The following is a 24,121-nucleotide window of genomic DNA, read 5'->3' as shown; positions in this document are numbered from 1 at the left end:
GTGGCGAAGCCCTGTGCCTTGCCCGGAGTGGGTACCGGACACATTCGGAGACAGCAGGCCACCCTGCAAGGCATATTTTTTAGAGACCCTGATTCCCCATCAGAGCTGGGATTTGCTTTTCTTACCTCCTGCAGCAGACTGCTGCACCGACGGCCCTCGGTGAAACTCCCGCGAGTCCTGATCTTCTGTAGCCCCTCCCACACCGAATCCAGGCAGGCCTTGAGACCTGTCTGACCGACAGTATGTGGCAGAGGTGACACTGTGCCAGTTCCAGGCCTTGAGAGGACTTGGGACCCAGCTGCATGCTCTCGGGAAGCCAGGCTACCCCACAGCAGGGAAAGGCCACGCGAGCAGCTGCAGGAGTGACCTTGGCCCACATCGCACGAAGCAGAAGAACCACCTGGTCAATCCTCAGAATCGTGAGAAATAATAAAGCACTGCCATTTCAAGCCACTGAGATTGGAGGTGGTTTGTCACTCAGTAACAGATAACTGAACCCGCCCCTTCCCCATGGCAGCCTCATCCTCTTCGACTCCCAGGAGGCTGGGCCAGGGCCCACCTGTGTGCTCCTGCAACTCCGGCATCCGCTGAAGCAACTTGCTGTGTGTCTCCCCACCAGACTGAGGAGTCTGTGCGTGCAGGAGTGTAGACTTGCTCCCTGCTACATCCTAGTCCTTTGCCCTGGGCCTGGAACACTTCTGTGAACGTCTGTTGAGCAGATAAGTAAGTGACGTAGCACTTGCGTGCACACACATGCACACCACACACACATGACTCGTGCAGTCTGCAGACCGTGCCCGGCATGCTTATGGATTCGCAGGTACTGCTGTGCTCAGGCCTTGGCCGGGAATCCACGTCTCCGATGCAGCCTCACGGTGAGAGCACAATAGCTCCTCCGTCTTCGTGCCCTCTGACCCCTTCCCTGTCCCTCCCCTCAGCTCCCACCAGCTGCTCATGGGACCGCTGTGCATGTGCCCTTATCTCCCTGAGCCAAGGCCCCAGCGCAGGGGCAGGTGCAGAGGGACACTGCGTGTTTATTGCTTGAGCCTTCCAGGAAACAGAGGCCCGTTCCCAGAAGGCCCCTTGGCTGTGAGCCTGCAGCCAGGCCCCTGCTCTGGGGAGGAGACTGCATGTCTTGCTCAGGCCTGAGGGCACAGGTGGTGCCAGGATAGGCCAGAGGGCGGCAGGCCGGGGTGGCCTGAAAACCACACTGCCTTCTGTCCTGCCACGGGCAGGTCTGTGTAAACCTACCCCCAAAGGCCAAGGGAGCCGAGAGGCTGAAGAAAGAGGCGGACAAATCCAGTTTCTCAGAAAGAAACATTGAACAGGGACTCAGGAGCAGAAGCCGAGGCAGTGGATGCCTGCACTGTTACCCCCAGACCCAGGGGCTAAACACCCGGGGGGAATTTGCCTCAGGGCAGGATTTATAGTCAGTGTGTTTACCATAGCATCAAGGTTGTTTTGACCTAAGGGCAGGATTTACAGTAAGTAAGTGAAAGTAGAAATCTTAGAGCAATCCAGGAACAGGGCTAATCAAAAGATCAAAGTCAACCTGGCAGATCAGCATCCAAGGGGGAGCTCCAGCCTCCACGCCTCCCCGGACAAGAAGGCTTAATCTGCACATCCAGTCAGCCACGCTGGGCAGCCCTTCCTCTCTGCCTGCCCTCACGGAGCCCCCCGCGTCCCCTCCCCTCATTTCGTCTGTGTCTGGACTCCTGCCTCACAGCCTCTTATCCACCACCCAGCTGCAGCCGGAATCATCTCTCTGCAGCCCAAAGCTGGTCTAGAACTCCCCTGCTCAAAACCCCTCTGTCGCACCACCCTTCCCCCTGGACCAGCTCCAAACGCATCCAGTAGCAGAGTGAGGAATGCAGAGTCCCAGGCCTGGTTTTAGGCCCAGCCGGCTGCTGCTTGCTGGTGATGGGGGTGCACCAGGAAGTGCCGGGGAGGTGCCCTGTGTCAGTTGGCAAGGCAGGGGAAGGTCCAGTGCCGAGGGCCTGGCCAGGTGACCCCACCCTCACCCAGTGGGAGGAGACCCTGGAAGGGGAACAGGCAAACAGCTCTGTCACCGTCCTCCCCCTAGCTCCCCAGCCCGAGTCCCCACCCAGACCCCTCACATCACAGCTTGGCTCCTCTGAGGCAGACCGGCTCCTGCCCCGCCTCGCCCAGCCTTGGAAGGCCTTGCCCTGCGCTCTCCTCCCGTGGAGCTTCTGCCCAGCCTCTGCTGTCCCACATTAGGTCACCTCTTCCGTGAAGTCTCCAGACCACAGCCACTCGGGCCTCCCTTGGGCTTTTCCTGATGGTCCAGATGCTTATTGCCTGACTCTCCCACCTTCAGAGAGTCCCCGGGCAGGGTAGGGACTTGTGTCATTTACGGCTGCCTTCACCCCACCCTTCCTGGCTCCAGGAAACCATTGTGCAGTCTCCCACCAGAGCCTCCTTCCCCTTTCCTGGCAGTCACGGCTTGTGTGTACGGCACAGGCTGAGCCCATGCGCTGCCGGGACCCTGCCTCTGCCCTGGGCGATGCCCCAGGAGGTGCCAATGGGTGGGATTTGCCCCTGGGTGGCAGGGGGGTAGGGTGGAGGGTGTATCCTAGGCAGTTCCTGGCCCTGGTTCCTGGGTGGGACCATGGCTGTGCTCCTGTCTGTTTTCCCAGCTTTCCTATGGATTTTTAGAGCTGTTTTTTTTTTGCCTAAATTAGCCATAGTTTTCCTCCTTCTCCTTGGAAGGCATCCCTCTGACTCTGGGCTGGCATGTCCCACCTGATGGCAAACTTCTCTGGGGAAGAAACAGAGCAGCTAAAAGTGTCCCATGACACAGACTTACTGCTGTAACTTCTTGCAGGGATTCCTGAGAAGCTTCAGGCCCACCCTCCCGCATGGTCCCCCCCTTCCCAAAGTTAGTGGCCAGGCCACAGGCAAACCAGCCAGGCTAACCTCTCCCACCCCAATGCACACACATGCACACGCACACATGTGTGCGAATATGCACATGTCATACATGCATACACATGCACATGGACACATACATGTGAATGTGCACACACATGCACATGTGCACTCCAGCACATGCACATGCACACACCTGTCACTGCTGTTCCTTATATGCATGAGACTTTGGCTGCCACATGAGACTCTGCCCTGCCCAGGGCAGTGGCCCTCCTAGCACCCGATGGCAGGGGTGCTGGGGCTGCCTTTGCTCGAGCACCCCAGTTACAGAGGAGCCTTCTGTTGGGTTCCCTGACTACGCTGAACCCACTCTCTCTCCCTGTCTTCCCACCCCTCGATGCCCCTCTGCCCTTGGGGTCCAACCCTTCTCCCCCTCTTCCCCCCTTCATCGATTTGGGTGCAGTTCTGACTCTATCCTCCCCCCTTCCCTCCCCGGACACAGTGTCCATAGACTCTCCACGTGGACACACTCCCAGCTGCTTGGGCTCTGTCTGCACTGGCAAGGGGAAGTGAGTACACTGGCAAGGTGAGGCAAAGGAGATGCCCTGGGAACAGATGACATCAGACTGAATTTTAGGAAGCTGTCAGGCCAGAGAATTCTCTGAGGTGTCCGCAGGAGGGAAAATGCCCTCTGTGGGTCTCCGCGTGGGTCTGCCCAACGTCTCCGGGCGATGAGGTTCGGGTTGTGCGTCCTAATGGGAAATCTCCAAGGCGATGCCGTGTGCCCGGTGCGCCAGCGGCGTCCGGTGATGGTTTTCCCTGTTTCTAACAATGTTCATTTTGGTTTCTTGACTAAGGTGCTAACAGGTGTCTCCATGTAAAGTTAGTCTTTTTATTTTGTAATTAATAACTATTTTGAAGGGAGGTACTTTGAAATTATGTAAATATCCATTCTTCATTAAAATTTCAATTTCTTCATGTATTAATCTATATCAGGATACCCCTTAATATTTTGAAATAAATAAAAAACTGTATCAGTATGGAGTTGTGATATTCTATTTTGTTCAATAAGTTATGTGTGACAGTCATTTGTTTATTTTGATGCTCAAATTATCCTAGATTTGCCTGGTGGGAGCCCTTTGTAGTCTGAAGGTTTATGTCCCCTCCCAATTCTTATGTCGAAATCCTAACCCCCAAGGGGATGGTCTTAGGAGGTGGGGCCTTTGGGAGGTGAGTAGGCCGTGGGAGCAGAGCCCCCGTGCTGGGATGAGGGGCCTTATGAGAAGAGGGCAGAAAGCTAGCTCCTTTCTTGCCACGATGGCAGGACACCGCCGGAAGTCAGCCACCTGTAGCCCGAAGGGCCCTACCCAGAACCCGACCCTGCTGGCTCTTGGTGTCAGACCTCCAGCCTCCAGAACTGAGAGACACAGTTTCTGTTGTTTATAAGCCGTCTAATCTATGGTGTTTTGTCAAAACAGCCTCAACAGGCTAAGACAGAGCTCATTCCAGGAGCCGGGCAGGTGCAGGCAGCCCCACGCTGGCTGGGAGGCCACAGACCCCAGGGCCCTGGAGGCAGACAGGAGGCTCGGTGGACACCACTTCCCAGGTCTGCTTGCTAAGTCCTGCTCCAGACCTGAAGACCAAGGACGGCCATGGGGCAGGCCTGAGAGCAGTGGGAGCTGCCACCCCCTGCACTCCCACCCCAGCCCTGTGCTCCTGGGTCCCAAATCCTTGTCCAGGCAGGGCCTGGGGCTGGGGGTCACCAGGGCCAAATGTATCTGGCACCTGCTTCCATGGAGTCTCTTGCCTATCTGTGCCTCAGTTTCTCCATCTGGGCCCTGCATGGTGCAGCTATGAAGGCCAGGAGCCCTGCGTGCAGACCTGGGCCCGCTGCTCCCACTGTGGGTCTTTGTGGCGGGGAGGTCATCCCTGTCTTCCTCAGGGACTGGTGCAAGGGGCCTCTTGTCATTCCTTGTGTTGAGGACAGGCAGGGGATGAGGGAGAAGGCACCCTGGGGGGTTGTGACACGCTGGAGGGAACAGAGAGGCTGGCTGGGGTGGCAGTCGTGAGCACCAAGCAGGAGGCCAGAGGCCAGAGTCTCAGGCAGGGGATTTGGTTGAGGACAGGCCACAGACACGTCTGTGTCAGGTTGCTGAGCCCCCCGCCCTCGTGACAGTGACGTTCAGGGCAGAGTGTCTTTTCTGCCTGGAAACACTGGGGAGGGGTTGGGCTGTGGGCTTCGGGGGTCCTGCTGGCCCCCCACATGGAGGGTGGGCCTCGTGCCAGGCTCAGCCTGCCCTGACCCTGCGGCTGGCCCTGCTCGGGGTGACAGCCTGTCTCTGCCCCATGGGGCGGCCCTGGCAGCCAAGAGCAGGGAGGGAACCAGTGGGAGGCCCCTGGGCCAGCAACTGTGACTTGCGTAAACTTCAGGGGCCAAAAGAAAAACAAACAAACAAAAAAGAAAAAGAAAAAAAAAAAAGAAAAAAGAAAAAAAGAAAGATAAACTTCAGGGGCCTAGAACCATCCGGAGGCCAGAGCTGGAAGTGGGGGAAAGGTCGCAGCGTCGCGCCAGCTGCGGGGCTGTGCGCCAGGGCCAGCGGGAGCAAGGTGGCCTGTGGCCAGCTGGGCCAGACACCCACACGCCAGCCCCTGCCTGGCCGCCGGCCGCCGGGAGGGCTACGCGGACGTGCGGACAGCCTGGCCGGCCTCCTGGCCTCCCCGGGGGCCGGCGTGGGGAGGACCGCGAGAAGGAGGCCCCACTGCGGTCTCCTCGTCCTGCCTGGAGGGGGCTTTCCGGGTCCCGGCCCTGGCTGTCCTGCAGGAGGGCGTTGTGGGCCACTGCCGGGGTGCGGGGGGCTGGAGCGGAGGGGATGGCTGCACAGGGCCCTGGTGGGTGTGGGGCCTCCCCACAGGGCTCCGGCCCACCGTCGGCCCCCACACCTGCAGGCAGAGGCTCCCGCGGGGACAGACAGAGACAGCGAGGAGACAGGTCTCCTCCCTCAGCTGGGCTTGCCCACATCAGGCTGCGGCCCGCCATGCAGTGTGTCCAGATGGCGTCTGCTAACTGGGAAAGAGGCCACTTGGGAGGCAGACCGCAGTGACCTTTCACTTTACGTCAACCGAGATGCCCCCAGGCCAGGACTACGGAGCAGACATCACATGCGCGTGCCTCGGGCTCTCCGCCAGGCCTCTGCCGTTCCCAGGGTTTTGCTGGGTTGGTTTCAACCAGCAGCTACTTGATCCCAGCTCCTGCTAAGAATTTCCCGGTACACAGGAGAGAATGACACAGCCCTGCTGCCCTCTGGAGCCAGTGGCTGGAGGCACACAGGGGTTGGGGACAGCAGGAAGGCCACCTGGACGCGAGAGCGGTGAGTAGGTGCCCACCGGGAAGCGGGGTCACAGCCAGCAGTGACAAGGGCAGCTCGCCAGGGGCACAGGGAGCCGAGGCCCAGAGGCAGGGGAGGGCAGAATCACGTTCACAGGGACCGCAGGGAGTCTGTCTTTAAGAGAGACAGGGTTATGTCAACTCTGGGTGCAGGCGGACCAGAGCTGCGGGAAATGGGAGAGGGAGACTGTTCCCAGGTAGAGATCCAAGTCATCTTTTCATTAAAAAAAAAAACTTTCGTTGAGGTAATTGCATAATTCATATGCAAAGACCTGCTGATGTAAGTCCAGCCCAGACTCATTTGTGAGCTTGTAGCATGTAAAATCCCTAGCCTGGGCCACAGAGCAAGACTCTGTCTCTTAAAAAAGAAAAGAAAGGAAAAAAAATAAAATAAGGCAAAAGTGCTATAAGGAGATCCTTTTCTGTTCCAATATTTGAAGATCTCAAATTTTGTTTTACTAATGAAAATATATAGTCAAATTGAATATTAGGAAATGACATATTATGAAATAGACATATAAAATTTAATCCCTTTAGTTTAAAATACATCTTCAATGATATAATTAAAAACAAGACAAAATCAACTTCATAAAACAAAATATAAAAGTTATATACCCATATCCCATACCTTATTTTAGAAAACCAGTAACTTAGTTCACATACTTCATTAGAATATTTTAACCTAAGAATGTCACTATCAATCCTACTTATGTAAATGACCTATTCTAGCTCCCTGAACCTAAAGATACCCGTGATTTTTATTTCAGTTATAAAATTACATTTTTTAGTATTTTAATATATTTAAACATGTATACAAAATGTTCCCCTGCCATGGTAATATATTCTCATAAATTTGTGAATGCTTTCTAGAATTGTTAACAACAAAGATAAAGCTTGAAGGCTCTGAACATGATGAAATAATCATTTCTTATAACAGGAAGATTAGGAAGAACTCCATTTTGAGTTGTATCACTTGGTACACAATCATTACAACATCTGTGTTGCAATTACTGTGTGTTCACTCTATGTAGGTACATCTGGCTGATACCAGCATATACAACAGACATGAATTGCAGCAGTGTTTTACTTCATTTGTTAAACAGTGCAGAAATAAAAATGATAACATTCTCAATAGCAAACAGAATCTGTCATTTGAGGAGGTTTTGTTATGCTATGGAATGATTGCTTGTATTTGGGAAAACACAAGAGAAAACAGGTTTTTAGCGGGTTTCCACTAAGCAAGGAATTCTATATGGTTGGTATACATTATCAAAAATAACTTAACCGTTTGTCTAGAGAAAGTCTTTAAGGCAGATCTTACTGCATATCTTCACTGTATGTACACAGACACCATATTTATATATTATATATTTATATAAGACATGTATGTACACATTTACAGACACAGACCTTCAAAAACATATTGCACTTATATACAATGCAGCTTTATCTTAACTGATTTCATATGTAACCCATTTAAATTCTTCATAAGAAAGGCAGTTGATATGTCCAAGAAAGTTGCAAAGGAAGATTTTGGTAACATGCCCTATTTTAGTAAACATTTATTGGAGGATGAGAGGCTGAGGGAAAAAGGACTCACCCCTTTGCCCCTCAGGTGCCCATGAACGTGGGGCAGCGGAGCCTCACGGACTCCAGGCAAGGGCACCCGTCCTTAGAGCCAAGCCTGCTGCTCTCCTGACTTCCGCTAGCGAGTGGGCTCACCAGTATCACAGGACAAGGTAGACAGCCCAATATTTTGATAAATAATGTAGCAGATATCCTAAAGGTTCCCAGAGGCTCTGTTAAATCCTGGAACAAATTTTTCACTTTTAATCCTAAATATATCAGGAAATTCAAACACAGTGGTATGTGGATTTCTCTGTCATCTGAAAAATGCCAATGCAATAAATTAAACGCTATCTCTAAGCCAAATGCAGCTCCAACTCCAGCTCGAAAGGAATCCCTTCCCTTGACACCCGCCTGTGTTCTCGAGGTTGCTGACTGGGGAGCCCGGGGCTCGCTGGGCCGTAAGATCTCGCCACACCTTCACTGAACGCGTGGGGGGCTGCGGGCCCTCCGGCTCTAGATCTCAGTCAGGGTGAGCTTGTACGACCCCCCCACTTCTTCGATCTGCAGCTGGAAGGTGTCTTCATTGGAGTAATGCTTCACGATGTTGTCGTCCATGTTCACCAGGATCCTAGAGGACAGACAGACAAGACAAACGACTTCCTTCCTGCCCCTCTGGAGTCAGACCTAGACCCAACGTTAGCTCTGCCACTTACCAGCCGGGACATGTGAGGCGAATTATTTAAATCTCCCTAAGCCTCTACTTCCTCATCTATAAAATGGGGATAATAATAGTGCCCAACTATCTTGTAAGATTGTTGAGAAAATTAAATAAAGAGGGAACTGACTTAAGCACTTACATCACAGCACGTGGTAAACAAAAAATACTAGCTATGTGTTATTGCATCTGGCATGCAGTGGTCCCTTATAAACGGTACTTATTATAACATAACAAAATAAATCTACACAACGAATGTTTCATTGGTCCAGCCTTGGAAAGCAATTGAATAAAATTAATTACGTGATCTGAAGCCACATTTCCCTGACAAATTATCTTCTCTGGTAAGTAATCCCCAAAGTTTAAATGATCTACTATTAAGTTCAACTCTTTCCACTAGACCTATCTAGAAAATTCCAATTAGAATTTGTTTTAGAATTAAGCCAAAAATTTTTTATGCTATCCCCTGCTTATTCATGCCAAACAGCATAGAAAAGTAAAATTTTTGGACACAGAAGCAACATTATGTAACTTGAAACTATGCCCCAGGGCAGGATGGCAGGGCAGAAAGCACAAAGGCTTTAGGGGCTGTCAAAGCTGAGCCTGAATCCTGGCTCTACCGTAACAGGCTACACGGCCTCGGACCAGCCTCTCCAGCTCTCTGAGCCTCAGCCGCCTGATCTGCAAACCACCCACAGTGCGCCCTCCCGGACAGACGGCGTGAACACTCAGTGAGGCAACACGGGAAGTGCCTGGGCCAGGGCCTGGCTCACGCCGGGGCTCACTGTGTGGGGGCGCGATTACCGTTGTCCCTAAAGCGCTTCATCCCCGAGGATGGAGCCACTTGCTGCTGCCACACACAGGGCAGCAAATAAAAACTCTACTTGGGACGATAAGCCAAAGGATCTGAAGGCAGATCAATTTTATCTAAATAATTTAGTAAGAAAAGCCATATTCTAGCATTCCCATTTCTATGGCTGCTTCTGGACTGGGCACCATATATGTGTGTGGCTGGCATTGGGGGGGGGCACACTGACACCCCGGCCACACTGGCACTGCGGGTGTCAGTGTTTCAAAGCTACGCGGGACGCAGTCTCTGCTCACCCCTTTTTACACTTCTTGAATATTTTCCCAATCTTGTCATGGGGAACATCATATTTGTCTGAGATCTGAAAGAGCAAAGAAAAATAATTAAAGTGCTGTTTTCATGGCTTTAAAAAGTAAACAAAAACCATTATCTTACATATATTTAATACATGTAAAATTATTATTTATATACATAAATAATTATATACAGAGTGTCACTTTCTGTTTTTCAAAAACGCACAAAGACACGGGAAAGACCCACGCGTGCCCCTCAAGGGCCCTTGGCCTCTCCTCAGTCCTGGCCGCCCCTCCGGGTACGGGGCTGCGAGTGGGCCCGGATGCAGTGACGTCACTCCTGTGCAAACTCTGGCTATTTTTAAAGAGAATGGGCGAACGACTCCAAGGACAAACAGTCTAGATCAAATACTTTATTTGGAATTGTTGTCCAGAACACTCTTGAATTAGGGTCACTGCCTCACCTCTGTGGTGTGAAGTTCAAGGCAGCGCTGAGAACTGGGCCTCGGCAGACCAACCCTCAGATCCCTGCCGATCTTTTAAAAATGTGCATTTCAGAGCAGCTCGCAGCTCTGTGCTCTAACCAAGCACGCGCTTTTCCTTTTCGGTATCACTGGATGATAACTTTGCATATAATGCAGGGATTCTCCATCTTTTCCACTCTCCTCTCTCCCCATAATCAAGAGTTTCATAACTTGTGAGAAATGACAAAGGGTCACCAAGAGATAAGATAAAGAGAAGCTGGAGAAGTGAGGGTGGGGGGTGGTGGTGTCTGTGGTGTGAGCAGGGATGTGCTGCGTGACGTCTGTGGGCTCCAGGTGCCCCCGAGAGACACACAGCAGCCCCCGAACCCACATCCCTTGTCCGGCTTCGTTCTTCATTGCACTTGTCCATTCTTGAAAAATGACATCTTAACTTTTGTGCTTACTTTATTGTCTCTGTCCTCCCAACTGGGAGGCGGACTCCACCTGGCACTGTGTCCCTTACTCTTGTGAGTCCAGAGCCTACAAAAGTGCCCGCACACAGCAAGCCCGGAATCGAGTTTTGTGAAATGGATCCAACACACCATGGTTGTCAGGGGCCAGGGAGACATATTTCCAGCCCAGTTATGCACACACTTTGAGCTCAAAGATTTTTTTTTTTTTTTTCGAGACAGTCTTGCTCTATTACCTGGGCTAGAGTACAGTGGCATCATTGTAGCTCACAGCAACCTCTAACTCCTGGGCTCAGGCCATCCTCCTGCCTCAGTCTCCCAAGTAGCTGGGACTAGAGGCACACCCACCATGCCCAGCTAATTTTTCTACTTTTAGTAGAGATGGGATCTTGTTCAGGTTGGTCTCGAACTCCTGAGCTCAAGCAATCCTCCCACCTCCGCCTCCCAGGATTACAGGCATGAGTCACCGCATCTGCTTGGTGGCTCAAAGATCTCTATGGTCTCCAGGGGACTGAGGTCGGTAAATATCAGGCTATGATGCCGATTACTTGAATTCTACCCCAAGGCAAAGCCACGATGCGGAGCCACACGGTGTCCTTCCGTGTCACCTCTCCCACTGATATCCTAAAAGGGAATATGGGATCATCTACTCCAGCCCTGTGCTGACACCCTGCAGGAAGGATTTACGGCCATCACTGGTTACAGCCCTAAATTTTCTCAAAGATGCTTTGGGTAAGGTCTTGACACAAGTTCAGTAATTCCCTAGGATCAGGAGTTTCAAAGGCAGACTGAGGAGCCACTGTTTTTATGTATGAAGTTTTTAAGATTTTATTTGATTAAACATAACTTTTCTTAAGTTCTAAATGGCTTGCTGAATGGCACTTTCCCTTTAATAGACTATATAAAAATTAAACTATTTCAGAGGCCACCACAAATCCATTCAATTCAGTGGAACAGACACGCCTGGGTGACTGTAGTGGGGTAAGACCCCCGAGTGAATGTCAACAATTCCAGCAAAGACCCGAAGGAGTCTGGATCTGCTAAAATTTGGTTCAATGGAATCCTGTATAAGTTTGCTTTCATTTTTTAAAAGGGATTACAGAGTTGATTCTACTTACGGCTTCCATCAATCCCTTCAAAGACGGGGTCTTGAGCATGAGAGCATCAAAGACTTCTTCTGATTCCTTTCGAACATAGAGCAGCACTAATCAATCCCCAGCCAGGAAGGAGGAAGCGAAAAAAGAACAATAGGATGTAGTTAATTCACATGAGCAAAATAGGAAAACAGATCTTGTGTACTGGTTAAAATAAAAAACATTCACATCAAGGATGACAAGCGTAAGCCAGTATAAAATTTGTCCTAAGGAATACACGTTCAAGCTTCCCAGTTCAAGCTAGATGTTGGTCCGATGGAAGAAATCTCAAAAAAGTGAAACTGGACAAGATGCGTTTGAACAGTTTACACTTTTGACAGACTCAGAACCTGCTAACAAATGGAAACCAACACACCTCTCTTTGGTTCTTCTATCCGGGTGAGCTTAGCAGGAGGCGGGACAGCAAAGTCATCTTCCGTGCCATATGGCCCCCTCTTCAAGGCGGAGCTGTGGGCAGTCCAAAACACACCGTGAGGGACATTTTAGGGCACGTCACTGGATTTTAGGTTTGAAATGACTGGTCCAGCTTCCTGATTTGTGGATGAAAATCTGAGGCCCGAAGAAAGACACTGACTGACCAGGGCTCCCGGACATTGAAAGGCAGAGCTGGGGCCACACGCAGGTTACCTCCCACCTGCCGTCTGCCACACTCCCACACTAGGACGCTGCCTGCTTAAGGAGAGAGGGCTTCTTTTCAGGAAAAATTTTATGGAGGATGTAGGCTCTGAGACAACCTCGTATGCGTGGTACTAAAGGAGAGGACATTTCAAACAGTGAGAGGCGTGAGCAGGAAACGCAAGGGCGGGCTGGCTGAGACGGAATGTCCCCAGGAAGACAGATCTGGAAAGGGAGGTTGGCCACACTGCCGATATCTCGAAGGCTCAGCTCTCAGGAAGAACAGATTGTATGTTGCAGCTAAGAGGGACTCTGACAGTTTGGTGAGACAGAATGCTGTGCCCAGAGCATGTGTCCAAGACTGGAGGGACTCTAGGACCTATGAGCAGAATAACCTGCTGGGGGACTCTGGTGACAATCAGAGCATAAGATTCTAAAGGTTCAAAATACAGAAGCGTCAGTGGAAACAAAAGAGCACGGGCAGAGGAGTGCCCGGGCAGAGCTCAGCTCTGAGCACCGGCCATCGCGGCACCTGCCGTGGAGGGTCCGCTGGGGGCGGTCGGGGGAGCGACAGGAGAGGCAGACACTGAAGGTGAAGGAGGGAGCGCTGGGTTCTGAGCAGAACGATCCCGTCAGGGATGAGGGCTCACGGTGCTCTGTCCACCCCAGTTCCTGGCACGTGACAGGTGCCGGCGGAAGTGCCTGTAGGACTCACGCCTGAAACACTAAGAACTAACGAGGCGGCAGGGCCTGGCCTTCAGAGAGAAGGCACAGTTGGAAACATGCATGGGGTGAGTGTCTCTGAAATGACAGTTCAAGTCCTGAGAATGGATCATGATGAGGGAAGCGGGGAATGAGGGACGAACACTCCCCAAACCTCGGCTCTTTCTGTCAAGGTGCGTTTTCCTGAGGATAGATTGGTGTCCAGAGAAAAGGGACATTTAAAAACCCAAGAAAATTTTCTCTTCTTGAAAAACTCCGTCCTGGTGCCACTAAGAAGGACACGCAAGGTGGGGTCTGAGCAAGCTGGCATGGGGAGCCTGGCAGAGCGTGTCAGTGGGTGCCACCCCGCAGGGAAGGCAGAGCCCACAGGGTGAGCAGGTTGCCCACGCTCCTGGATCTAAATGCCATTCTCCACCAAAGTGAGTTCCCTGGGGAAGAGACCGATCCTAGGGCTGGAAAAGGGAAAATGCAAGCGCGGAGCGTAAAGAAGTGCCCCAAGCACAAGGGGCCAGGTCAGAGGGGGCCAGGAGCCAGCCTGAAGGGCTCCACTGACCCATTCTGGGACAATCGGAGTGTCAAAGCACATGACAGCGATGGATTAGAACTTGCTGAATAAAACAGGAAACTATGAGTGCACACTGATATGAATAAATTAATGAATCCACTGAAAGCCTGAAAGGGAATGAGATACTTACAAAGCTACCATGCCCCTCCCCTGACAACATTTATTGTACAAGGAGAAAGAGCAACTTCCCAGTGGAGAAGCCGGCAGATACCATCTCAATCAAGGGACGAAAGTGAACACCACTCGTAAGGGGACAGACTGAAACTGGGCCCTGTCTGACAGGCTGCACTAAGAACACAGCATTGCTATTACGACACCCGCCAGATGCAGCACCTCAATCTAATCATGAGAAAATGACAGACTCAAACTGAGGGACAGTCTACACAACACCTGGTCCGTAATCTTCAGAAGTAATGGTCGGAAAAGTCAAGGAGAGGCTGAGATTGCAGATGATGAAAGAGACATGACAGCCAACCACAACGTGGGATTCTGAGCTGGATCCTTTTTTGCTATAAAGGACATTATTGGAACAACTGGCTAAACTTGAAAGAGGTCTGAGGCCCACACAGCACTAATGCATCGATGCCAATACCCTGATTGGACTGTGACGCAGAAGGACGTCCCTGTCTGCAGGAAACACCCAAGTATGCAGGAGTGGTGGCTCACCCGGCCGGCAACTCAATGGCTCAGGAAAGAACAAGTTCTTTGTTTTGTACCTGTGGTTTTTCTGTAAGTTTGAGATTGTTTCAAAATCAAAGAAATTTACTAAAACAAAACAAAACATAAATCTTACCCTTCACCCTCCAATTCCTCTGAGGCAATGGGAAGGACCTAAGACCAAAGAAATAGATGCTTTTCAAATATATGCTCAAAATGTTTGACCATAAGTGACTTATTCCTAAAATAAAAATAATTTTGAATTTGACCAATCTGATACAAAATCCTTTAGCCTTATTTTTTCAATGACCAGATTCTTACGAGATATTCTGAACTCCTCCAACTCCGGGGTTGGGCCAAATGGGGCCCAAAGCCCGTTTGTATAAGCAGTCTTCACTGGAAGGAAGCCACGCTCACTCACGTGCATACTGCTGGTAGCTGCTCTGGCACTAGAACAGCAGAGCTGAGCAGCCCACAGACTGTGCAGTCCACAAAGCCTGAAATACCCACGGCCTGGCCCTTTACAGAACCACTGTGCCAGCCCTGCTCGCCCCGGGGCTTCCCGTTAGAAACTAACATACTGGCAGTGGCTCTCCAGGAACTCTGAACAATCATTAGTCCTTACAAATCTGTCTGCAAAGTGCATGGAAGACTGTCTTTTTCATGTTTATTTGAGCTCAGCATAAAAAGCATGCTCCACTCTACCGAGTTCCTATCTGTGGTAAGCTTTTGCTGCAAATGGGCTGTGACTATTTTTTAAATTTAGCTTTAGTTGCCAAGACATGGCTGTATGCCCATGGCTGTATGCACACAGCTGTATGGACATGGCTATATGCACGGCTGTATATGCACGGCTGTATACACACACCAGTGACGACTGAGTGGAGCCAGGGGAAGAGCGTCCCATGTTCTTCGCCACATCAAGGCTCCCTAACCCGGGCATTCCCCCACCTCAACTCACAAGAGTGTAGATGCAAACTCCAAATTATGTTACTATTCTAGAATCTTTTAAATGAGCTATGATATAAATGAATGAATACAAGCAGAACTACGCTGACGGGTCTGGCACTGCATCTGCAAATGGACGATGCTTACTTAATGTACTTTACTGCATGGGCGTCATGTTGCCCCAACTGAATATTCCGAAGAGCCGATTAACTGCTCAAGCCTCACTACGCTGGCTTCGTTACCATGCTGTGCCTTGCTTCCCTGCACCCTCCGCCGGGACACTGGTTACCCACATGAGTGCCCCGCTGCAGGCCGGCAAAGTGCACGTCAGGAATGAAGAGGACAGGCTGAGTGTCGAGGTCAATGAAGGGTTTGAACACCGTGATGTCCATGCGCTTGTGAGAGGGAAGCAGCGGCACCTTAACATCCGAAACTGGAAGGAGAGAGCGAGCCAAGGTTAGCAGATTGTCCACGGGACTGGGTGCAGCCACAGAGCATGTGCCTGGACGTGTAAGAAATCTAAGTAGCAGCACTTTGCAAGACACAGGTCGTGTTGTCTGGACTAGGAGAAAAACCACAGTTTAATTTTTTTCCGGAGACAGTGTCTATGTTGCCCGGGCTGGTCTTCACCTCCTGCCTCAAGTGATCCTCTCCCCTGAGCCTCCCAAGTGGCTGGGATCACAGACTCGAGCCACCACGCCTGGATTAAAAATCACAGTGTATGTGAAGGAGTTTGTTGTGTATATTTCTGCTAAAATCAACTGAAGGTTGTTTCAAAAATCAAAAAAGAAAAGGTATCTTTAAACACAGACACACAGAAGATTTGTGACAGAGACAAACCATATTTAGTTTTCATTGGAAAGGCTAAAATTTATAATTGTATGAACAAAACTTTGAAGTAATTTCACCTCAGCTGTCCTCATTAAATAATTTACATTTTAACAGTAATGTACCTTTTGACTTCAGAACGTATCAAAACTCTACACTGAGGTTAAGCATATGCAGGCCTGTCTAATTTTTAATTTATTAAATTACAGACTCCATCTTCCCCCACAGCCTGGCCCTGAAGTACTTGGTAATGAGGTTTCCTCCTTAGTCAGCTGCTCTCTGAAGCGACACCGGGAGCTGGGACTCCGGATGCCGGCAGAGCCCTGGCCGCGTGCTGCGGGGCCGGCGTCTGCTGAGCCAGGCAGGCTGCACAGAGAATACGCCAGAAGCCCATGAGACACAGGTGAGACCCTACAGGCACAGAGCAGTACTTTGTTTCTTCTAGATACAGGATTTTGTGAATATGAATAATGGTCACATTAAAGAAAAAAAATTTTCCTGGTAAAATGTCCAAACAGAAGCCCTATAGAATCTGCAAATGTTAGGACATTGCACTGTACGTAAGAAAATGACACTTACTTTGGAATCAAGATAGCCTGGATTCTAAAGGCCATTATTATTTTTAAAAGTCTAGATAAGTCTCAATTTTAACAGGTTTTAACGTTTCATGTGGAACATGTGCTATTTTTCAGGACTGGAACCAGCAGCCTGAACTAGAACCAACAGCCAAAAAAGCTGAGCTCTGGAAACCTCAAGGACCCTTCCAGTAGCTCCCCAGGAAAGCCACCTGGTTCAGCCATTCATCTGCCGTGTCTGTGGAAGGGAGCAAATGCCACCACGCCAGGGCGGTGAAAACACCCACGGCCGCATCTCCTGCTTGCACACTCCAGCCCCTGTGCGAACGGCAAAGGTCTGAGGCTTGGTGGGAACTGTTCTACTTACAGGCGTTCCCCTGGGAGCTGGGGTCAGTGCACTTGCCTTTTCTCTTGCTCTGCTTTCGTTCTTCATCCCTGATTTTCCGCTCAGCTCCCTGTAGGTCAAGAGAAGGCAAGATATGCTTCTGTTTATCTGATCCTCTTTAAAATACTTAACTCTTACCCTGACCAATGCAGGAAAATCTCTCTTCTCCGCAAATGTGACTCCATCACTTACTATTAATATATTCATGGGGCTTATCATAGCAGTTTCCTCTAAAAAGCCTATTCTTAAAGATTAATTTAACTATATGAAATCACAGGGAAAAACATTTATTTGAAAATAAATAGAGCAAAATTCCTTTCATCAATGGAGATGGCCAGGTTAAATAAAAAGCTGAGAAAACCTGCTAATGTTACTACACTGCCTGCAGACACGAGGGCTTTTCCCTTTGTCTAGTAGGAAAAGAAAATGAAAGACAAAACACAAGTCGACCCGGCTTCTGAGTGTACTCTCCTCTATGGCAACGCTACTGAAGGCCGCGGTTCTGCACCCACTAAGTGACAGATAAAACCAACTAGAATTCACATCAGGGAAGGTGTCATTGGAAATCTGCACAGTCACTTAAAGGAGAAAAAGTGTACTTGGAGTCCTATACACAGGACACCTCTGTACTATGTAAACCAATCGTGCAAAGAGTGACAGTGCCGTTCAACTGAACCCACAACAATTTAAGAAAGAACCATATTAGTAATAAACATAACCTAAAAATCAAGTAAATTAAGTAAACTAAAAAATATAACATTTAATCATTTTGCTTGACTTATTGGCATTAATTTCTGGATGACACGGATTTCTTTACAAAGTTATCCAGTTAAGTATGAACTGAGAGCTTATTTTTCTGTTAAATAAATTGGCTGACAGCAAAGAGAGGCAGTAACAATCAGCTGCTGATCTTGGCATTAATATATACTAAGGACACACTTCAAAAAACAGAATACAAAACCACCTTCCGCCATTTCTAGAAGGCTGATATACTAATATAGCATCGGTAAACATACAATCTACTTATAAAAATTGCTAAGTAATATTGACACAAACATTACCTTCCTGAGATAGAAAAACAGGTAAATATCCACAATCTCCTAGCCATTATTATATGGAGTTGGTCTGTATCTCTCCCAGTCCCTTCTAACAGTCTGACAATAACTTCATTCTGATGAGAAACTAAGGTTGTTTTCCAAAATAGGACATTCCCTTCTTCTTTATTTGTTGTATCCATAAAGAATAAGAAACTCTCTTGCTACAACCTGACATAGAGTAGCACAGACTTATCTTTCACTCTGAAACAACAACAAAAACCAGACAAAATGCATGAAACAAGGACTTTGAAGGCCCTGGCCGGCACGCAACAAAGAACAGTGACCCCTGTGACAGGAGCAAACGAGGTGAGTCCATCAGCTACACCACCTTACAGCCCCCAGAGTTCCCAGGCTGGGACACGGGAAGGGGAGTCTGGGTGGTCTCTCAGTTCAGATCCCCTGGGTGGAGGAGACAGAGCTGACAGTCCGGAGTGATCAAGGCAGCAGGACAAAGTATTAAAGAGGAAAGGGCTCCAAGATCTTCAGAGGGCTCCCCCCACTGCCCGAGTATTCTGCAGAGTACTGCTAGGTATGCGGGTGGGAGGAAATTACCCAATACTGGGGGGGTGCAGGGGATGGGATGGGAGTAGGGGGTTGGGATGGGGGGGATAATATCTGAAAAGATTAGAGAAACAGTGCCTGAAACTCACACGGCGCCAAAAACAGTACCTGCTCCCAGACTGGAAAAGCTTATAATTCACAAGCTATTGGGTAGAACACTCAAGAAAATCTTGCTCAGGAGTGCAGAATAATTAGCCTTATATTGAGCATGGCTCCAGACCCACCTATCAAATCACAGAAATAAGATTTGAAAGGATCAAACAAACAGTTTCTAAGTTATCCTAGCACTCCGGGAGGCTTGCTTGAGCTCATGAGTTTGAGACCAGCCTGAGCAAGAGTGAGACCCCATCTCTACTAAAAATAGAAAAATTAGCTGGATATGGTCATATGTATCTGTAGTCCCAGCTACTCAGGAGGCTGAGGGAGGAGGATTGCTTGAGCCCAGGAGTTGAAGGTTGCAGTGAGCTATCATGATGCCACTACCCTCTACCTGGGGTGAGAGTGGACTCTGTCTCAAAAAAAAAAAGGAAACTAAGTCCCCCTCTTCCCCCCCTTCATTAAAAAAAGAGAAAAAAACCAGTTTCTAAGTAACTTAACCAGATCTCAGAACAAAGTTCAAGAAGATTCACAGGAATATAAAAATGTCCAGTATCCATCAAGGTCCAGTATCCAGCAAGCAGAGAAGCAGGAAAACACAGCTGTCTGTAACAAGGAAGACAAACCACTGAAAATGACCCAAAACTGACAGAGATGTTAGACAAGGTCATTAAAATGGTTATTCTAACTACATTCCATATGTTTGAAAAGCCAGTGAAAAAAACTAAACATGCTAAGTAGAGATATGAAAGATATAAAGCATCCAACTTGAACTTCAGAGATGAAAACTACAGTATCTGAGATGAACAAGATACTGGATGAAGTTAACAGCAGGTTAGACTTGGCCAAAGGAAAGACTGGTGAACTTTAGGACTTAACAATGGAACTATCCAAAATGAAGCAGAGAGTAAAACCAATTCAAAAAAATAAGAACAGCATCAGTTAGCTCCGGAACTACTTCAAACACCTTATATATGTGTAACTGGGGTCCCCAAAGAAGGGGGAGGAAAAAAACATATAAGAAACAATGGCTGAAAATTTTCCAAATTTGATGAAAACTATAAACCCACAGATTCTCAACAAATTCAAGAAGCTCACCAAACTCCAAACATAAGAAACATGAAGAGACATGATAATCAAAGTGCTCAAAACCAGTGAAAAAGAGAAAATCTTTAAAGCAGTCATAAAAAAGGACACATGATATACAGAAGAACAAAGAGAGGATGACAGCAGACTTCTTAGAGAAACCGTGTCAGCTGGAAGACAGTGGAATGGCACCTTCCTAGTGCTAAAGGAATAAAAGTCAACCTAGAATTTTATACCCAGCAGAAAAATCTTTCAAAATAGATGGTGACATAAAGAATTCTCAGACATACAAAAGCTGTAAGAATTCATCACCAGTAGCACACACTGCAAAAAAAATATTAAAGGAAGTCCATGACATTATGGAGAACCATTTAAATGCAAGCTGTTCTGACTCTCTGTCAACAACTAGAGACTGATCTAGGGCAATTACATCAGGTGTTATCCCAAAATGTTAATGCATAACATCTGCTTCCAGTTACAGCTATGAGAAACATTACTCTGATGAAGAAAAAAAAAATCTCCTGTGGGAAATAAGTGTCAATGAAATTCTTATCTATTAGGATGGACTAAGGATATATACACAAGCTCACAGAAAGAGGAGCTGCCAAATTTCCATTGGTTAGAGATCCAATTTCTGCTCCTGTTTTCTCTGAAAAAGTACTAAATTGCTACTGCTTCTACAATAAAAGAAAATTCCATTTATCAAACTAATAAAGCAACTCATAATAAAATCCTGATACAACTTTCTTTTCAGGAGAGAAAAATCACGTGAATACCTCTGAAAGATACCAAAAGATGTTTTACTTTTGGTTTCTTACTGCAAACATAGACCAGATAAAATAAAATAGAATGTGAGTTTTAAGAGTCAACAGAGGGTAGTGAATTGACAGGCACCAAACAACAGGTGAGTCAAATCTCAGAAAGGACAGAATCAAGGAAGCAGGTGGGATATTCCAAAGAGGCAGCAGGGGACAAACCTAGAACAGACGCAGCAATGACAATCAGAAAGCGATGACAAAAAGTCATAACCAAATGCACAAGAATCAAGAGTGGGTGTCAGGTCATGTGGGGTTTCATGTGGTTCAGAGGTTCAAGGACTTTGAAAATTAATTACACACAGCATGTATATAATATTTTCTTCTCATGTAGGATTTTATATCAACCCATAATAACCGAGATTAAAAACCAGGGATGAAAACCTGGTGTATAATTTCACCTGAAGTGCCCTGCTATTACACACTTATTACCACTTCTATGTGCCATAAGGGCAGAAAATGAGAGATCAGACCAACAACTTTCATCTCCACATAGATCTCTAGAATTACATACCAAGGGAGGTAGAGAAAAAATAATAAATATTTTAAGGGTCTCATGAAGAAAGCCACAATCCATGAAGGCTGAGGCTATTGAGTATCTACTGACTCAGGCCACACAAAGCACCACTAGAGGCAGACGCCTCTTTTTCTAACCAGGCTTTGTGTGATGTTCTTTCACCAACTTTGTAGTGCTTATACACAAGTAATCAACTTTGTAGCACTTCTACACAAGTAATGAGAAAACGATGATTGACATTGGCCCGCACATTTGACAGGCTATCCAAAACCTCAGATACTATGTTCCTATTATGTATGATCTAAATGAACACATGGGCAGGCAAGCAGTGACACCAAGATATGAAATCATGTGATGTCCCACATTCAAGTTTGCAACTTGGAAGAAGGCATTCTGCTTCACAGCATACACTAGTATGTGGTTTTAAAGTACTCACATAGCAAAAAGAAGTGGTATCTAAATTTTGTACAACCACTGATTGCTTGAGTAACTTTGGACAATTCATGAAACCCTTCCTATGTTTTATTTTCTCAACGAGCTACCAATTTTGGAGGCTCCCTCAAAAAGTCTTAATACTAAACCCAAATTTGTTTAAGAGCATGAATCAATACTGTTCCTTCCCTTCAAAACTGGTTATACAATTTTTAACATCCGATATGGAAAACTGCAGTTCATGCTAAGTCATGCTGACATCCTCTGACACAGCAACATTCAAAGTGTGATCTGCCGGCCAGTATCAGCCCACAACTGTTAAGGTCTGGGGAAGGATCCATCTGAAACTAAGTAAGCATCTGGAAAGCAATTAGATAGAATAATTTTGTATCTACTGAATCAAAAAAAAAAAACAGGCCAGGTGTGGTGGCTCACCCCTGTTATCCTAGGACTCTGGGAGGCCAAGGCTGGAGGATTGCTTGAGGTCAGGAGTTCAAGACCAGCCTGAGCAAGAGCAAGACCTGGTCTCTACTAAAAATAGAAAAATTAGCCAGGCATGGTGGCATGTGCCTGTAGTCCCAGCTACTCAGGAGGCTGAGGCAGGAGGATTGTTTGAGGCCAGGAGTGTGAAGTTGCAGTGAGCTATGATCACACCATTGCACTCTAGCCCGGACAACAGAGAGAGACCCTGTCGCAAAAATAAATAAGTAAATAAATAAATATTTAAAAATAAATAATTGGGGCTTGTAGTCTATATGACTTTAGGTGCCACTTTGCATTTCTAGCAATTCATTTGAATTTTCATTGTATTTTACAGAAGTTCATGACCGATTAGAAATAAAAAATATGGTCTTTCACCACTGATAATTGGAGAGGTCCCTAGGAGATGATGGAACTGAACACGGAGGAACGTCCTTGATGCAGGACCTGCCCTCTGTCTGGTAAGAGTCTTTTGACGGCGCCGTCTCAGATGCCGGGTCCCAGAGCCGGGCCCTGCAGGCGGCACCGGGGCACCTGCGGCAAGGATGGACTGCCTTCACCACCGGGTGTCAGCAGCGGTCTGATGAAACACAGACATTTCCGTAGCATTCAAAAAGTGAACTTACGAATTCTAAAGAAAGTCAAGGAAAATTATTACAAAGACATGGCAATTTTTTAGAAACAGTAGATGTGAAAAAATATTTTTAATTGAACTAATAAAACCTTAATTTCTCTCTAGATTTTTAGAAAAAGAACATAGACATTCAATAGTTTCTCTTCATGTTTTCTTTTGCCTGGAAAGGGGAACATAGCATGAAGGGACGACAAGCTCTGACTCAGGGCCGGCAACCCCTTCCCCTGCCAGCCGTGGCTCTTCACCACGGAGGCTCCAGCGACGCCCAACTCCCTACAGGAGCCTGGAGACAGGTCATTCCAAGGCAGCAGGAAGTGAGGCTGCCACGCAGCTGGCTGGGAGACAGGGAGACCGTCCCAGGTCATCCACACAAGCCCAAGGCAATCACAGGGCTCCTTAAACGCTGAGGAGGAGGCAGGAGAGTCAGAGATGACAGACAAGGAGCACCGGGTGATGCGACAAGAGCCTCGACCAGCCATCGTGGCTCTGAAGATGGAAGAAGACACAAGCTAAGGACTGTGGTGGCCCCTGGAAGGTGGAGAAGGCAATGAAGTGATGTCCCACGAGAGCCTCCAGAAGGAATGCGACCCAGCCCACACCCTGATTTTAGCCCAGCGAGACCTGTGTCAGACTTTTGACCCATACATTGTAAGATAACAAATTTATGTTGCTTTAAGCCACTAAGTCTGGGCTCATTTGTTAACAACAACAGGAAACGAGTACACCTGGCCACGTCATCAGGCACATGGTAGGCGCTCACTAAATCCACCGAGTTGTGTGCTTGAGAGAGCTCTTTGACCTTGGAAGGCATGAGGCTCATGCACTGTGCTCAGATGCTGCACTTTGTGTACCCAGCGCAAAAGTCAGGATGACAGTCCGGGCCCCTGACAGCAAATACGTTTCCAATTATCTAGTAACTTCTAAAAATCTTAATAAAAGGGAGGGGGATTTTGTTGGTTTTTTTTTTTTTTTTTTTTTAACAGGATGAAAAGAGAAGAACTGGCTAAAAAAAAAACCAGTCCAATATTTTTGAGTAGGAAGAGTCAAAATCATGTTCAGTCTTAGTTCAATGGACCATTCATTCATCCACAACTGCTTCCCTGTTCTTAGAGATGCCTCTAGCTCCGCTCTCGAGATACAACGGCCTGTCTAGACTCCTGCATTTAGCCCAGCTGAGCGGGTTACTGATCCTGCAACCTGTGTGCACCTCCCTTACTGCATGAGACATGCCCAGCAAAACATATTTACCAACGCTTCTAATCTTTTAGTTAAAATGTGATTTTTTCATGGCTATTTAATGTGTCTTTGCAAGGCTAAAACAATAATTGCTCATTTAAAATAAGCTATTTTATATTAGCAG

General features: G+C 47.9%; 1 protein-coding gene and 1 long non-coding RNA gene across 3 annotated transcripts in view; one reads left to right on the top strand and one right to left on the bottom strand.

The window, feature by feature from the left end:
* The first annotated feature begins 6,104 nt into the window (after positions 1–6,104).
* On the top strand, positions 6,105–23,711 carry LOC123636589. Its single transcript, XR_006734615.1, has 5 exons — positions 6,105–6,257; positions 16,293–16,486; positions 16,776–16,993; positions 22,465–22,588; positions 22,930–23,711. It is a non-coding gene; the product is annotated as an uncharacterized LOC123636589 (long non-coding RNA).
* GRHL1 (grainyhead like transcription factor 1) overlaps positions 6,780–24,121 on the bottom strand; it is a 48,328-nt gene continuing 30,986 nt past the window's right edge. For both annotated transcript variants that reach the window (XM_045549023.1, XM_045549021.1), the window contains exons 10-16: positions 17,062–17,113; positions 15,549–15,688; positions 14,444–14,481; positions 12,103–12,194; positions 11,712–11,797; positions 9,663–9,727; positions 6,780–8,471 (exon numbers count right to left, since the gene is read on the bottom strand). In XM_045549023.1, the coding sequence (XP_045404979.1) occupies positions 8,357–8,471; positions 9,663–9,727; positions 11,712–11,797; positions 12,103–12,194; positions 14,444–14,481; positions 15,549–15,688; positions 17,062–17,113 (588 nt within the window). In that variant the 3' untranslated portion in view covers positions 6,780–8,356. The remainder of the gene's footprint in view (positions 8,472–9,662; positions 9,728–11,711; positions 11,798–12,102; positions 12,195–14,443; positions 14,482–15,548; positions 15,689–17,061; positions 17,114–24,121) is intronic.

The sequence above is a fragment of the Lemur catta genome, chromosome 4 (genome assembly GCF_020740605.2).
Source record: "Lemur catta isolate mLemCat1 chromosome 4, mLemCat1.pri, whole genome shotgun sequence".
NCBI classification, from domain to species: Eukaryota; Metazoa; Chordata; class Mammalia; order Primates; family Lemuridae; genus Lemur; species Lemur catta.
The sequence above is the reverse complement of the archived record's forward strand: the minus strand, read 5'-3'. Positions and strand labels throughout refer to the sequence as shown.